The sequence below is a fragment of the Microcaecilia unicolor genome, chromosome 2, assembly GCF_901765095.1.
Source record: "Microcaecilia unicolor chromosome 2, aMicUni1.1, whole genome shotgun sequence".
NCBI lineage: Eukaryota > Metazoa > Chordata > Amphibia > Gymnophiona > Siphonopidae > Microcaecilia > Microcaecilia unicolor.
Window position 1 is genome coordinate 167,545,205 of NC_044032.1, and position 16,532 is coordinate 167,561,736.

The 16,532-nt window shown below is 44.0% G+C and overlaps 1 protein-coding gene across 1 annotated transcript in view; it reads left to right on the forward strand.

Moving 5' to 3' along the window:
- WDR36 (WD repeat domain 36) overlaps nt 1–16,532 on the forward strand; it is a 146,838-nt gene that overhangs the window by 45,606 nt on the left and 84,700 nt on the right. The window contains exons 7-8 of the mRNA XM_030193467.1: nt 6,691–6,823; nt 15,826–16,001. Coding sequence (XP_030049327.1) covers nt 6,691–6,823; nt 15,826–16,001 — 309 coding nt within the window. The remainder of the gene's footprint in view (nt 1–6,690; nt 6,824–15,825; nt 16,002–16,532) is intronic.

The following is a 16,532-nucleotide window of genomic DNA, read 5'->3' on the forward strand; positions in this document are numbered from 1 at the left end:
AAAATATATTTAGATTGAATCTGTGGACACTTACACCTGCTCAAGAGCCGGTGTAATGTTAGCGGGTAAAATATACGTGCAAATTGTGACTGTGCCCAAGGTCCATCCCAGAACACACCTACACTTAAGGCATGTACTTTTATGCACATACCCCGTAGGGTAATTTTATAAAAGCCACTTTGTGTGAAAAAATCATTTATAAAATGACTCCCACTGTGACAGAGTATTGATTATTTTGGCGGACAGCTGCTTTGACCATTCAGCTTTCTTCTTCAGTAATGGACAATTAAATATTAACAGATTAAAGATACTTGTCCACTCAATCAAAGCATTAAAGTAGATGGTTAGCGGATATTTAATAGATGATATTTGTAATATAATTTTTCATTCAGCTAGACCTGTCCATATCAGTGGGTTGTGTCCCCTCCTGATGTGGAGAAGGAGGTTGAGATTCTGAACTATTCAGTGATGCCACTGGTATAAGGGCTGGGAAATGCCGGAATCCTTCAGTATTTCTCTACCTCCAGCAGACGGTGAGCTTGGGCTGGTGCAGTAGGTAGGTGAGTAGGTCTGATCCCCCGGGTGGCAGACTACAGCCTGCATTTCTGGGGCCAGTCTGGGTCATTTGCTCCTGGGGTTTGGACCACAGTCCTTACTCCAGTGGATCTAGGAATGCTCAGAGCCTCATGCCCCAAGCTTTAGCCCACAGGCTGCAGTTCACTGGGCTTGCTAGCATGGGGGGGGGGGGCTGCCTTTTTTTGAGTCCCCTCTCCCTCCTGACCTAGGCTACTGCAGGGCTCAGAAAAAAAAGCTTTATTCTAGTTTGGAGGAGTAAATCCTTTTGTGAGAGAAAAAAAGCCCAAAAGTGAAAGTAAGAGCAGCTATTTGCAGAGCCGTTTCTGGCTTGGAGGGCGGTTGGGAGGAGAGGATTACCCTGGTTCTTGGTGGAGGTGGGTCAGGCGGGTCCCAGATTGATGTCGTGTGTCTAGATTTTCAGGAAGCCTTTGACAAAGTTCTTCATGAGAGACTCCTGAGAAAATTGGAGTCATATGATAGGAGGCAGTGTTCTACAGATAATGAATTGGTTATTAGACAGAAAACAGAGGGTAGTGTTAAATGGCCATTTTCTCAGTGGAGGAGTGTGAATAGTGGACTGCCACAGGGATCTGTGGTGGAACTGGTGCTATTTAACATGTTTATAAAAGATCTGGAAATCGGAACAAGTGAGGTGATTAAATTAGCACATTACACAAAACTATTCAAAACTGTCAAAATATATGCAGACTGTGAAAATTTTATGTATTTATTTATTTTGGGGGGATTTATTAACCACCTTTATGAAGTGATTCACCCAAGTCGGTGTACAGCAGGTACAGTTTAACATAAAACTTACAATTGTGTTAACATATCAATAGTAAAATAACTAAGAATACACTAAATGCAGTAAATGAGGTAATCTTATACACATTTAACAGCACTGGAATTTAAATACAATGTTAGCGTGATACACCTAATAAGCATGCATGAGAACATTCAGCTAACATTGATATGATGCTAAAGATGTTCTACAGTACGATTTACCATATAGCTGAGGGAACAAGAGCAGATATATGATGGGAACAAGATGCGTGGTACAGTGTCAGTTGCAATAATTTGATGGTTAGCTAAACACATGGTAAGTTCTTTGTATAGTTAAGCAAGAGATAAAGAACTGATCTAAGTTTTAGCAAGCTAGTCCAGGTTCAGAATAAGTGTATAGTCAGTCACCCTGTGTGTATTAAAGGCTTGGGAGAAGAGCCAGGCTTTCACCTGCTTTTTGAAGTAGAGGTAGTCTCGAGCTAAACGTAGCCCCTCTGGGAGTAAATTTCAGAGCATGGGGGCTACTCCTGAGAAGACTCACTGGCGGGTATCACATCGTACAATTTCTTTTCACGAAGATGGAGATAGTGATAATTCTTGAGAGGACCGTAGAGGTCTCAAAGGTGTATAAAGGGCTATTTTTGTCTGAGGACCTTGAAAATCAAATATAGAGTTTTAAATTTAGCCCTGTAAGATACTGGTAGCAAGTGTAGCTTTTTCAGAAATGTGATGTGGTCATGCCACTTGCAGCCTTCTATCAGTTGTGCTGCAGCATTCTGAATTAGTTGGAGCTGGTACAAACTCTTTTTGGTTTGACCAGTGTACAGGGCATTACAGTAGTCTAGTCATGATGTTATCATGGCATGGACCACTGTGGTCAGACTCGTCTTTTCAATTTATGGAGAAAGATTTCGTAGCTGCCATAGATGATAGAGACGATTTTTGATGGTTGTTTGAATTTGTGGTATCAGAGTGAGTGAGTCTAGCAGTATCCCAAGAGTCCTGACCTCTGATTTTAGGGGGAGTTCATACTTCCCAAAAGATATTTTGAAGTTGAGTATTTGTCCACTTGTGTTTGGTATCCAAAGAATCTCAGTTTTGTTTGGGTTCATGCAAAGTTTGTTGTTGTTTGCCTATTTCTGAGCTGCGATTAGGCAGTCAGGCAAATTACTCAGAGCTGTGGGTAGATCTGGATCAATGGGTATGAGTAGTTGCATATCATCAGCATAGTTGTAGAAAACTTTTGTGTCCATTGACCGAAGCAGCTCAGCCAGAGGCTTGACGTAGATATTAAATAAAATGGGAGATAGTATAGATCCCTGTGGCGCCCAAGGTAATGATTTGCTGTTGCTGAACAGAACTGATTGTTGTCTATCTGACAGGATTTAAACCAAGTAAATAATGTGCCACTGATACCTGTTTCTGCCAGTCTTGTAAGCATGATGATATGATCCATGGTGTCGAAGGCTGCCGAGAAATCGAGCAACAGTAATATTGAGGCAGATCCCCTGTCATGGTTTCTGTACAGATCATCAGGAATGGACACAAGAACTGTCTCTGTTCCATACCCAGGTCTGAGACCAGATTGACATGGGTCTAGCCAATTTCTTTCTGTTAGCCAGTCATTGAGTTGAGTGCAGAATTACAGGAAGAACTTATGAAACTGGAAGACTGTGCATCCAAATGGCAGCTGACATTTAGTGTGGACAAATGAGTGATGCACATTGGGAAGAATAATCCAATTCATAGTTACCTGATGCGAGAGTCCACCTTGGGAGTCGGCACCCAAGAAAAAGATCTAGGTGTCATTGTAGACAATACACTGAAATCATCTGCCCAGTGTGTGATGATGGCCAAAAAAGCAAACAGGATGCTAGGAATTATTAGGAAATTGATAACAAATAAGACCAACAATACTATCAAGCTTATTTTCAAAAGAGAAGGACGCCCATCTTTCGACACAAATCGCAAGATGGGCGACCTTTTCACAGGGTCGGCCAAATCGGTATAATGGAAAGCCGATTTTGGGCGTCCCCAACTGCTTTCCGTTGCGGGGACTACCAAAGTCCCCGGGGGCGTGCCGGAGGCATAGCGAAGGCGGGACTTAGGCGTGCCTAACACAAGGGCATCCGCGACCCATAATGGAAAAAAAAAGGGCGTCATTGACGAACACTTGGACGACTTTACCTGGTCCTTTTTTTTTTTCTTACGACCAAGCCACAAAAAGGTGCTCGAACTGACCAGATGACCACCGGAGGGAATGGGGGATGACCTCCTCTTACTCCCCTAGTGGTCACTAACCCCCTCCCACCCTCAAAAAAATTTTTTTAAATATTTTTTGCCAGCCTCTATGCCAGCCTCAAATATCATACCCAGCTCCATGACAGCAGTATGCAGGTCCCTGGAACAGTGGGTGCAATGCACTTCAGGCAGGCGGACCCAGGCCCATCCCCCCCCCCCCCCCCCCCACCTATTACACTTGTGGTGGTAAATGTGAGCTCTTCAAAACCCACCGGAAACCCACTTAACCATATCTAGGTGCCCCCCTTCATCCGTAAGGGCTGTGGTAGTGGTGTACAGTGCTGGGGAGTGGGTTTTGGGGGGCTCAGCACACAAGGTAAGGGAGCTATGTACCTGGGAGCAATTTGTGAAGTCCACTGCAGTGCCCCCTAGGGTGCCCGGTTGGTGTCCTGGCATGTCAGGGGGACCAGTGCACTACGAATACTGGCTCCTTCCACGACCAAAGGGCTTGCATTTGGTCATTTCTTAGATGGGCGTCCTTAGTTTAGGGACTGTCTTTTGTGTATGATGTACAGCGCTGCGTAAGCCTTGTAGCGCTATAGAAATAAGTAGTAGTAGTAGCAGTTTCCATTATCACCGAAAATCAGAAACATCCATCTCTAGGGACGACCTAAATGTCAAGATTTGGGCGTCCTCGACCGTATTATCGAAATGAAAGATGGACGCCCATCTTGTTTCGATAATACTGGTTTTCCCACCCCTTTACCGGGACGTCCTGAGGAAAACTTGGGCGCCACTTTCAATTACGCCCCTCTATAATGCCTCTGTATCACCATGGTGTGACCTCGCCTTGAGTATTGCGTTCAGTTCTGGTCGCTGTATCTCAAAAAAGATATAGCGGAATTAGAAAAAGTTCAGAGAAGAGCAACTAAATTGATAAAGGGAGGGATGGCTTGGAAAACAGCTGAGGGGAGATATGATTAAGGTCTACAAAATCCTGAGTGGTGTAGAACGAGTAGAAATGAATCAATTTGTTTTACTCTTCAAAAAGTACAAAGACTAAGGGGACATTCAGTGAAGTTATATGGAGATACTTTTAAAACAAATAAGAGAAAAAATATTTCTTTCTAATGAATAATTAAGCCAGAGGTTTTCAACCCAATGGGGCTCACCTAGCCAGTTGGGGTTTTCAGGATATCCCTATTGAATTCCTGAAAACCCTGACTGACTTGGTGTGCCGCAAGGACTGGGTTGAAAACCTTTCAATTAAGCTCTGGAACTCGTTGCTAAAGGATGTGGTAACAGCAGTTAGCGAACAAGTTCCTGAAAGTCCATCGTCTGCTATTGAGAGACATGGGGTAGGCACTGCTTGCTCTGGGATTGGTAGTATAGAATGCTGCTACTATTTGAGTTTCTGCCAGGTACTTGTGACCTGGATTGGCCACTGTTAGAAACGGGGTACTGGGTTAGATGGACCATTGGTCTGTCCCAGTGTGGCTATTCTTACGAAGGAATGGGTGAAAGAGGGTTTGGTGTTGAGAGGAGAGAGAAAACTGGTGAGGACTAGTTAGTGGGGAGAAGTGTGGTGTGTGGATGGACTAAAGAGAGAGAGAGAGTGTGATATGAACAGGCTAGAGCAGTATTTCCCAATTTGGTCCTGGAATACCTCCTTGCCAGTCAGGTTTTCAGGATATCCACAATGAATATGCATGAAAGAGATTAACATATAGTGGAGGTAATGCATGCAATTCAATTTCATGTATATTCATTGTGGATATCCTGGAAACATGATTGGCAGGGGAGTGCTCCGGGACTGACTTGGGGGAAACACTGGGCTGGAGGAGAGAAGAGACTGACAGGACCCTAGCTTTTGATTTGGGCACATGAGTCTTTGCCATGCTCACATTACCTGCTTTTGCCAGGATATAGGCTTGTCACTCATAACAGCAGTTTTTTGTTTATTTGTTGGCAAGGAGAAATTTGTGTTGATTTTGGGTTCTGCACCCCTCAGTCATTTTCAAAGGTTGGTCCCTATGGTAAGGATTCATATTTGTCAAACTGGACATCCATTAGGATGGTTTTGTCCATTCTGCTAAAGGTGGTTTCTTCTTCCCATCTCAGATGGTGGTTCTTCAAGCCTTTGAGCATGGAGGTAGTTCAGATCTCTCTTGCAAGCATAGACCGGATGTAAGGGGGTCTTGGTCCGTAACGTGTAGGTGACTTGCCTCTTTCTTAAGTCCGACAGGCTGTTTATCAAGGGCCACACAAACGTGTAGTGGCTTCTAAGGCATCCTTAGCATGCTGGATAATTGTGACCATTGAAGTGGCCTGCATAGTTAGGCACAAGGCTGTTCTTGAAGTGAATTCAAGCTCATTCAACACAGGCGCAGATGGCATCATGAGCGGAGGCCCAAGCAGTTTCTCTGGAAGATATCTGCAGGGCTGCAATGTGGTCATTACGCCATTCTTTTGTGAAGCTTGACAAGCTGAATGTCATGGCTAAGGGTTGAGTCAACATTTGTTACAGTCATCTATCAGGGAGTCTTGCCTTCTTCCCCTTCTCAATGAGAGACTTCTGTGGTGCATCCCACTAGTATGGACTGGGCTATCTGAATGAAAAGAGAGGACAAATTTAATCATACCTGAATTTTCTTTCCTTGAATCCCTCTAGACCAGTCCAGAACCTTCTGTGGTACTTGGGATTCTGGGGGAATTTGATTTGCTCTCTGCCATTCATATTTGAATCATAAAAGGCTAATTAATTTGCTCTGCAGAGGTTTCCATAAGGGAAATTATTTATCTAGGTCCCATGCTGCATGGACGACAGCAATACTGAAGGATTCCAGCAAGCCTCAGCCCTTATATCAGTGATGTCACTGGAATAGTTGAGACTCTCTACTTCTATTTGCTGGTCAGGAAGGGACACATCCCACTGATATGGACTGGTCTAGTAGGATTCAAGGAAAGGAAATTACCAGTTGTGAAAATTAGTTGTTCTTGTTTCCCATAATAATGGAAATTTAGTCACCATAAGAATTGAAAAACTAAATGGCAATATTTAATGTTTTTAATGTTATCACTGTTTTGCAGGCTCCAGCACTGGATGTAGTTGCAATAGGTCTTGTATCTGGTCAAATCATTATACACAACATTAAGTTTGATGAAACGCTGATGAAATTTCAACAAGACTGGGGTCCCATCACTTCAATTTCTTTCCGAACAGGTAAATTTCATCAATCGGATTCATGTAAAGCAGTTGAGCTTCCTAATCATAGCAAAAGTGAAATTATGCCACAAGAAAGAAGAAAGTAAAAAAAAAAAATGCTTGGATTTTTTGTAAAGTGGTTCTGCTTTAAAAGAGAAAGTTTATAATGATTGAAAGAGAGCTACAGTGTTGTTATAAAATGTCACCAACAGTGTAAACAAAGAACAGATTGAAGTCATCTGTGTACTTCTGCCATTAGACAGCCAAATGCTTGCAGGAAAAACTGAAGTCAGTTGTATTAGTTATCAATCTTAATTTCAGCAGTAGCTGATTTCAATTCTGCCAGAGCAGCCAAAGAAAAGATCTGAGCATGGGTCTGTACTAGATGACTTTGCCAGGCTGAAGAAATCTGAAGCATTCGAGCACTTGAGCACCATCTGATCACAGTGCACGAAGGGGGTCTATAAATGTTAAGAAAGGTGGTCACATATTGAGGAGCATCACCATTAGACACCTTCTGAACCAACATGGTGGTGTATGCAGATCTATCTCATATGTATTAATTGTGGATATCCTGAAACCTGAAACAGGTTTGGGAATTGCTCATTTATAGCATTGTAAAAAAACAAAAAAGAAACTTATTTTAGACTTAGATGGGCCTTATTAACCGTGTCTGTCATTAGTTTACATCAGTGGCGTAGCCAGACAGCCAACACTTTTTCTGCCCCTGTCCTACTTCCACATGTTACCCCCACATTTCACCCTCTCATCCACCCCCATGTTCAACCTCTCTTCCTCCTCCCTCTCTCCTTCTGTCCACATCACTCTCATTGTCTCCCTTCCTTGTGCCCTTGGTCCAACATCTCTCTCATTCTTCCTTCTTCTTCCCCATACAGCATCTCTCCCTCTCTCCTACTTCATTCTATGTCCAACATTTCTCTCTCTCTCTCCCTCCCACTCCACATCCAGCATTTCTTCCTCTCTCTCCCCCTCCATCCTCATGTCAATTTCTCCCTCTCTCACCTCTACCCCCCCTGTGCAGCATCTCTTCCTCTCTCCATCCCATGCAGCAGCTCTTCCTCCCACCCCACCTCCAACAGTTGTCTCCCCCAACCCATGTAGCATCTCTCCCTCCCATCCCATGTCCAACTTTCTCCCTCACTCCTTACCCCCCTGTGCAGCAACTCTCCCTCCCACCCCACCTCTCTTTCCCTTTTATCCCAAATAATTATTTTTTCTTACCTACACCCCATGCAGCATCTCTTCCTCCCTCACCTCAAAAAATTAATCCTCTCTTCCCTCCCCATGTGCAGCACCTCTTTCAGCCCCTCCCCTCCCTGCAGTTCTTTACCTTTGTTGTGATCCTTTATTTGAATCTCCCCTCCCCAAACATTTATCACATCAGCTTGTCCTCCTGTCCTGCTCCTACCTCAAGGAACTTCAGCGTCTTCCGCTGCTCAGTGCCTGCTGCCTGAAATTCTTCTCCCCGCTGCTGCCTCGGTCCCTGCAGCGTTCTTTTTTTCCGCCCGTCGCCGGCAGCGCTGCGATTCACACAGGCTGCTCCGCTCCCCCTTGCCGTGTCCATCCAGCCCTCTCTGATGCACTTCCTGTTTTCGTAGGGCCAGATGCACGCGGCAGGGGGGAGCGGAGCGGCCTCTGTGAATCGTAGCGCTGCCAGCAATGCTAACGGGCGAAAATAAAGAATGCGGCAGGGACCGAGGCAGCAGTGGGGAGAACAATTTCAGGCAGGCAACACTCCCGGACCAGACCCAAAAGCTGCGACGATGTTAGGTTGGGGCTAGTTAGGGTGGGCGGGCCTGGAGCAAAAGTGGCTGGGCCTGGGCCCATCCAGGCCCACCCGTGGCTACGCCCCTGGTTTACATGTTATAAAACAGTGCAAAAACTAGCAAAGGATTATATTGTGACAAATTTTCAAGAGGAAACAGCTACCCCCACAGCATTACAGTTTTATAGTTACTAAATATTAAAGGGGCAAAGGGGAATCCACGTAAGATAAAATTGAAAATGTTTTGCCTTTTTTTTTTTTATTGCAACAACAACCAGAAGAGAGGGAGTCCCCAAAGCATGACAAGACAAATCAACTAAACAAGAAACATCTTTACACCAAGCCATTTCTGAAGGCCCTTTGTGCTTTTTTGTTTTCTTTCGATGATTTGCTTTATTTTATTAAAAATGATCAGAAAATTCTTTGTAACATTTCACAAAGCAATATCCTCAAAATATTAGATCTATAGAGGAGCCTAGTCCTTCCAATTGTTTTCCTATTCTGAATATTATTCAGTAAAGGTTCTCATCAAGTTCCTTATTCCATTATGGTTTTGTTTGTTCTTCTTTTAAATTTTTTAATATTTATTTTATTGCAATAGATGTAGTAAACAAAGGAAACAGGAACAATAAACTAGGTAGCACAGTGGCAAAAAATTATTTAAAACCAAGCCACCTATGCCCACCCCAGTCGATATGAATAACAGCAAAAAAAGAACGCAATAAGATCCCACTATTGAGATTTTTGTTTTTTTAGGCCTATCAAGCATACCTGCAAGACTCCACAAGCCAACTCTCTTCCTGCCCCCCTCACACATGCATACCCTCTCTTCACCCATTTGTACTCCCCACAGTCATACCACTCCTATAAACCTAGCATCTCCCCTCCCTGAGGTGCCTGTATAGTTGGATCAGAGGCAGGATATCCTTTCAAAAATCTATGCCTCAAGGCTACATAGGAATGCGTATCTCTGTGGGGCATATGGTAGTAAGCCTGAATTTCAAAAAGGGCTAGTTCTCTCACAGTGGCGAGCCATTGGTGCATTGGCAGTGGCTTCTCAGATGCCCAATAAGACAGAATCAGTTTTTTTGATTAGTGACGTTGAATTAAATAAAAAGCGCCTTTGTGGTACAGACAAGTCTCTGTGTTTCCAAGGGTTCCTGATTTCCCAAAAGCAAAGAACCATAATCCTATTCAGGAGTGCACTGCAGAACCAGCAGAGATTGACGCTAAATGATTAGGGCATCGTATTCTAAGAAGGTATGTAACAGGGTCCCAGTCATATGCTTACAGTCCTGTCCTCCCACAGCCCCAAAATGGCCCCCTTCTCCTTAGTTATATAAGCTCTGTGTAGAATTTTATATTGGAATTCCTGCAGGGGAACAGATTTGATGAACTCCGTTCAAGGTAACAAAAAATTCCAAAAATTGTCATTCAGTATAGTCCTGCCCTAACTCATGCCCCAGAGTGCTCTCAGCTTATGAAGCCTGTCTAGGAGCATGGTAGTTTTCAGAGCTTTGTGCTAAAATGACAACTTATTAAAGGAGGCTGGCATTTTGAGTATTAAGTGGTCCAAGGTCCAGTCCCACTCCTTGGTGTACTGTTGGGACAGTGTGTCCCAATAATGTCTAACCTGAAGGTAGGACAAAAAATGCTTGTGGGACAGATGTTACCCATCCTGAATCTGAGAAAAAGAGGGAAACGACCCTACTCCTAGCTCTGCAGTACTGGCCAGAGTTCTGCACCCCTTAGATGCCCAGTCCCAAAAAACTGATTACCCTCAACCTGCCGAAAAATTGGCATTGCCCTCTAATGTTAGAACTAGGAAAGCCTCTGAACACTTTCCTTGTTTTTTCTGCCACTACCTCCACATCCTATGCAGCAGATCTTAAAACCAGATCTGCTAGAAATGTGAGATCTGGCTTTCCTGGCCATGGATCAAATTAATAAGCTGGAAGGGAGCACTCCACCCCTTAACCCCAACCTGGGGGGGAAATTTTTTTTCCATTCCACTAAGTGTCTCGTGCACCCACTGAAGCAGGGCAGCCATGTTGTATAAGCAGATATCTGGAACTTGTAGCCCACCCTGAGATTTATCCAGGACCAATTTGGCCATCCTAATCCTGGGATATAATCCTTTCGTGTCAACTAAATGGACATGGTCTGAAGGGGATACAGCAGCTTCAGCACCAGAACCATTTTCACGAAGCCTATCTTACCCATCTGTGATAACAGAAGATCCTGCCATTTAAGAACATAAGTATTTGGACAGACCAAAGGTCCATCAAGCCCAGCATCCGGTTTCCAACAGTGGCTAATCCAGGTCACAAATACCTGGCAAGATTTCAAAAAAGTGCAAAACATTTTATGCTGCTTAGCCCAGAAATAGCAGTGGATTTTCTCCAAGTCCATTTTAATAATTGTTTATGGACTTTTCCTTTAGGAAGCTGTCCAAGCCTTTTTTAAACCCTGCTAAGCGAACCGCCTTTACCACATTCTCTGGCAACGAATTCCAGAGTTTAATTACAGTAGTGTCCAAAATATATGTTGCATTGGCGCTGTAAATAACTGCAGGAGTGGCACTCAAATGGCTAGGTACCGCTTAGGTGTAGATGTTGGGGGAGTAGCCAGGGCCTGCTGCCAAGGAGCACTCTGATCCCCTGCCAGTACCAGTTATTCTGACTTAACACAGTTAACTTGCAACCCCGATATTCTCCCAAATGGTAAAGCTGGGTCAAGATGTATATTCGCTTGATCCAGATATAATAGTATGTCATCAGCAAATAAGCTAATTTTACATTCCCGTCCCCTATAACGATCCTCTGGATAGAGACAGCTGATTGGATCTTGGTGGCTAAAGGCTCTGTAGCTAAGTGAAACAGAAGAGGGGAAAGTGGACAACCCTGGCATGTGCCTCTCTGTAATGCAAAGGGTGAAGATAGACTGCTGTGTATCAGTAAGCGGGCAGATGCCTAGTGTACGGAGCCTGCACCCAGCGTACATACCTGCCACGGAAGCCATATTGGCCTAGAGCCCAAAACAGATATTCCCTATATATGTTATCGAAGGCCTTTTCCGTATCGAGCCCCACAATGGCCAATGTGCCCCCGTTCCATCTATGGTCATGGAGTGTTGCTACAACTTTCATGAGAAGGTAAATATGCATTGAGGCATCTAACTAATGTAGCTGCTAAGATCTTAACATCCTGATTCAGGGGCGAGATCGGCCTGTAAGAGCCCACTTGCATCTGATCTTTTCCTGGTTTGAGGATCAACACCACATGTGCCACATTGTCCCAAACCTGGTCCCTATCCAGCACCAGGGCATTACACGTAGCCCTCAGCTGGTCAGCCACCAGTCTTGCAAATATGGTAGTACTCTGGACCAAACCCGTCAGGGCCTGGGGCTTTTGTGTGTTGCAATTTCCTAATGGTCATTATGTTCTCCTCCTTGGTCAGCAGGGTATTAAAGGCTTGAAGCTGTTCTTCCCCCAACTGAGGTAAGGCCAGATCCTGGAAAAACTGGGCCAGGGCCTCTTTGTCAAGTACCCTCATAGAACAACATATACTTTTGGGAAACCCAGATAGTTGAGCAGTTTGTCTTCCCCTAGGTATCCCTTATGGTTGTAATCACCTTTTTGTTTTTTGGAGAGCGCAGCAAATTAGCCAGAAGCTTACCGGTTCGTCCACCACACCTGTGAAGTTTGTAATGTTGAACGTATAGGGGTTGTTCACCTTTCTAATGGTGTAGGGCATCTATCTGTCTTCTGATATCCCCCAATTTAGCCCTTGTAGAGGGATCCATACTCTGAGTGTGTTCTCTCCTCAAAATGCAGTACTCCTGGGTCAAATTAAGTAATACCTTATCCCTCTCCTGCTTTTTGTGAGAAATACACAAGAGAATATGTCCCCTCAGAACTGCTTTAGATGTAGAACAGGTAGTTTTCTGCAACACATCAACAGTAGTATTGTATTGTTGGTATTCTAACTAATGAGCGCTCAGAAAAATCCTAAAATCCAGATCACAATGCAAATGAGGCGCCATCTTCCAAGAGTACCCCCCTCGCAGTGGAAGTAAATGCTATTGTAAGAGTAACTACAGCGTGGTCATATGCTTCCGGACTGAGGAGGGCGACCTGGACCTCAGAAAAAAAGACTACTGACTACTAACCATCAGGAAGTAATCCAACCTGGCATAGATGTCATGCACATGGGAGTGAAATCAGTGTCAAAGGGATGGTAGACTTGCCACACATCCAATGTCTAAATGCTGGATCTAAAAATTGACTATCTTTGCATCATGATTCGTCCCCTGTCACCTTGTGTGTTTACAGTCTATAGAGGGATTCGCTGTAATGTTAAAATCTCCCCCTACAATAACTTTATAATCTGGGTAATCCACTAAGCAAGACAGGAGCTGGGGAAAAACTTATGACTATACACTTTGGGTGCATAAATATTACAAAACAGTAAGCATACCGCCATAGCTTGCCCAACAGGATGATGTAGTGATCCTCCTTGTCTTGTAAACACTTGTGTACTTGGAAGGGTATCTGTTTGTGGATGAGTAGAGCCACTTCTTGCTGATGTCCCTTGAAGGCTGAGTAATACACTTCTCCCACTCATCCCCTTCTCAGTTTTTCATTCTCCAAGCTGGTAAGGTGGGTCTCCTGTAAGAAAGCAATCTCAGTATGCAACGTTTTCAAATAGTTAAGTACTTTGCTATGTTTGATGGCAAAGATCCATCCTAAGCACCACTTATGAACTCTTACGCCGGAATGAATTAACTTTCTATATCTAAATGTCTAACCTACTCTATAATTTACCATTTATGAACTCTAACATAATACCACTCTGTAATCTATTTTCTCATTTATGAACCTTAATGCAATACTACTTTGTTTCTGAATCCGGAAATGGCAATCGCCATCACGGCATAATGTAAGTCACTTTGAGCCTGCAAATAGGTGGGAAAATGCGGGATACAAATGCAGTAAATAAATAAAGTTGAAACTGTCCACATTCAAAGTAACAAGCTTCAAGTTGGCCATCCTGCAATGCTAAACTGAGAATAGCCCAGAAGTACCCCAAGACACATACTCATGGGGAAGGTCTCCCAGCTGGCCCCCTCCTCCCCAGAGTAATGCACTTCCCCAAATACACAGGGCTCTGTATCCCCTGTCTAAGCATACCACTCCATCATTAGCATGCCCTGTAGCTAGGCTTTGTCCACAGTACACACTCACTAAAATAGGCAACCCCCCTGGTCCCCTTCCTTCCTCTGCGGTTCTCATCCATATCAGCCACACATACATTGTCACATTCATCCATAACCCGCACCCGTTCCCCCAACCCCCTTTCCTTTCCCCACAGCAAATGCACTCCCTCCCTCCCATAGAGTGCCCATCTCAGGGGAGTCCATCACGTGTCTCCATTCATGTGGTTCGAGGCCCCCATCGCCCCTTAAAACTCAGGGAGCTGCCCTCGGCAGCAATGTAAAAGTTCCAGTCCACAATGGCACTACATGTCCAAACAAAAAGGAGCATTATGGCAGAGTAATCCAGTGTGGCTGAACCCCCAACACCTCAGCAGTCTCAGTTTAGCTCTCCGGGCATCGCCCAAGGCAGCTCATGGAGGAATACAACAGGGGTTAGCCAGATCATAACGTGGCCACAACCCCCCCATTTGTTCAATTGGGGAAAAGCGCATTAGATAATACTTAGAGGTTCTCCCCAGGAGATGCTAGTGCAGCACCCATGGACAGCCAGCGGCCAGGTCTCACTCTCAGCATCTTTGCTTTCAAGTCCAGTCACAGTGTAACACAAGGTGTCAATGTTGTCCACTACCACAACAGCCTAAGGCCAACATGTTCAAGAGAGTTAAGTCCAGCAAAAGCTCTCCTGACTGACCCAGGCAGGAGCAGGATCGAGGAACCCTCTACAATAAAAGATAAATGGAGCCAAGTGAGTTCGGTAGCCCGCCATTATGCAGGTCTATTCAAACCCTTCACAAAGCTCTTGGCCTCCTCCACCGATTGTAGAAGAAACGATTTGCCATTGCACCAAATGTGTGATTTTGCAGGGTAAATTAATGCAAATTGCAGGCCCTTCTGATGGAGTGCAGTAAGGCGCCATAAGCTTTCTTTGTGCTGCCACCTTGATTAAGAAATCACTGAAGAGCAGGAGTCGCACACCCTTGTATTCCACCATCTCTCCCTTCCTGTAGGCCCTTAGAATTTGCTCCTTCTCCCACCAGTTGAGGAAACAAGCTCTCTCCCTGTGCCCTGTTGCCAATTCAGTGTGCATGCTGGCTGCAGAATTGCCCATCCGCTGGGGCGACGCCCAATTTTTCTGGCAACCATTGGATGAAGATTCTATAAAGGTCTGCATCTTTTAACCCTCTCCGGGAGTCCCACAAGCCTTAAATGGTTTTCTTGTTCCTCAATCTGTTCCTGAAGGGTCTTAGTGTTTGCCTAAAGCTTTTTCACCTGGTGAGTAAACTGGATCTCTCTATCCTCTTGCACCAACACTCTGCTGTCCACTTTGGTAAGTGTTTAGCCTTGTGAGTTATAGCGTTCCTACAGCTCATCCCCTGCAGACTAATTTGAGTTGGTCCTCTAGGGCAGCCGCCATGGAGTGGACAGTTTCCTGCACCCTCTGCTGGGATCATGAACATGGCTGGGGGTCAGTCCGCTATTTTGGTGGGGCTGCTGCTAAGCTTATCACGAGGTGCCTTTGAAATCTTTGGTGGCATCCCCTGTGCTGCCAGCTGAATTGCCCTTTTCAGTCCAAATTGTTCTGGGGGTGTTCAGCTCCAGTCAGGAGTGTAAGAAAGACGTGATGAAAAGTGCCAGTAAAAGCAGATATAAGGGTAACCGTGCTGGAACTCCTCTTTCCTGCATTCACTCAGACTGGATGCATCACTTGACCCCCAGCTTTGTTTGTTCTGACAGATTTATTTGCACACCGTGTAAACAACACAGACTTGCTGAAGTAATTACTGCCCATTTAATTTCCACATGCATTTCTTGAAATATTGTTTCTAATTTAGAATTGTTTTTATTATCACTATTATTTAGGAAATTCAGCCTTTATTACAAGTTAGTGGCATGTCAGTTTATGGCATGTTCTTTAAAAAATGTGGAGTTGAAAAATCTGTCAATTATTGTCTTTTTATTATTTCTAACCAGTAGACATAACAAACTGAGTATTTCTTCCTGGTTGTGTTATTACAGATGGACATCCTGTCATGGCCGCTGGTAGTCCTGTCGGACACATTGGACTGTGGGATCTAGAAGAGAAAAAACTGATAGGTCAAATGCGGGATTCCCATTCTGCAGCAATTGCTGGCCTGACATTTGTCCATGGAGAACCACTTCTTATCACAAATGGTGCAGATAATGCCATAAGGGTATGTTATATTACTTTCTACTTTCTTCACACAAATTATTGCCCTGAATTAGTGGTATTTTAAAATAAATTTGAATATTCCATTTTCAAACAAATACACAAATATACACTTGATAAAGAAAAGCACTGTAGAAAGTACACTGAAAAATAAAAATTTATGATAATGAAATAATACAATTGAGAGAAAAACCAAGAAACAACCCATAGCAGGGCACTTAAAATAGTGCAATCAAAAGAAAGGGAAAGGCCCAACTCTCATTCAATGGAACTCCTGTTCAATCAACATCTAGTGACTCGGATCTCTCTGCATTCCAAAATAATACTGGGAATCCCAACTTGTTAGAATCAAGGCAAAATTTCAGTTGTTCAGGGTCAAGGAAGAACCTGTCTTAAAGAGAAACCACTACTACACATTTAGAAGGTAATTGTAGCTGGAATTGACCACCAAGGGCCAAAACTTCCTGTCTCATAGATTTAAAAAAGTTTCTTCCTATGTTCTTGTGTAGACTGACAAATATCAAGAAATATTCAT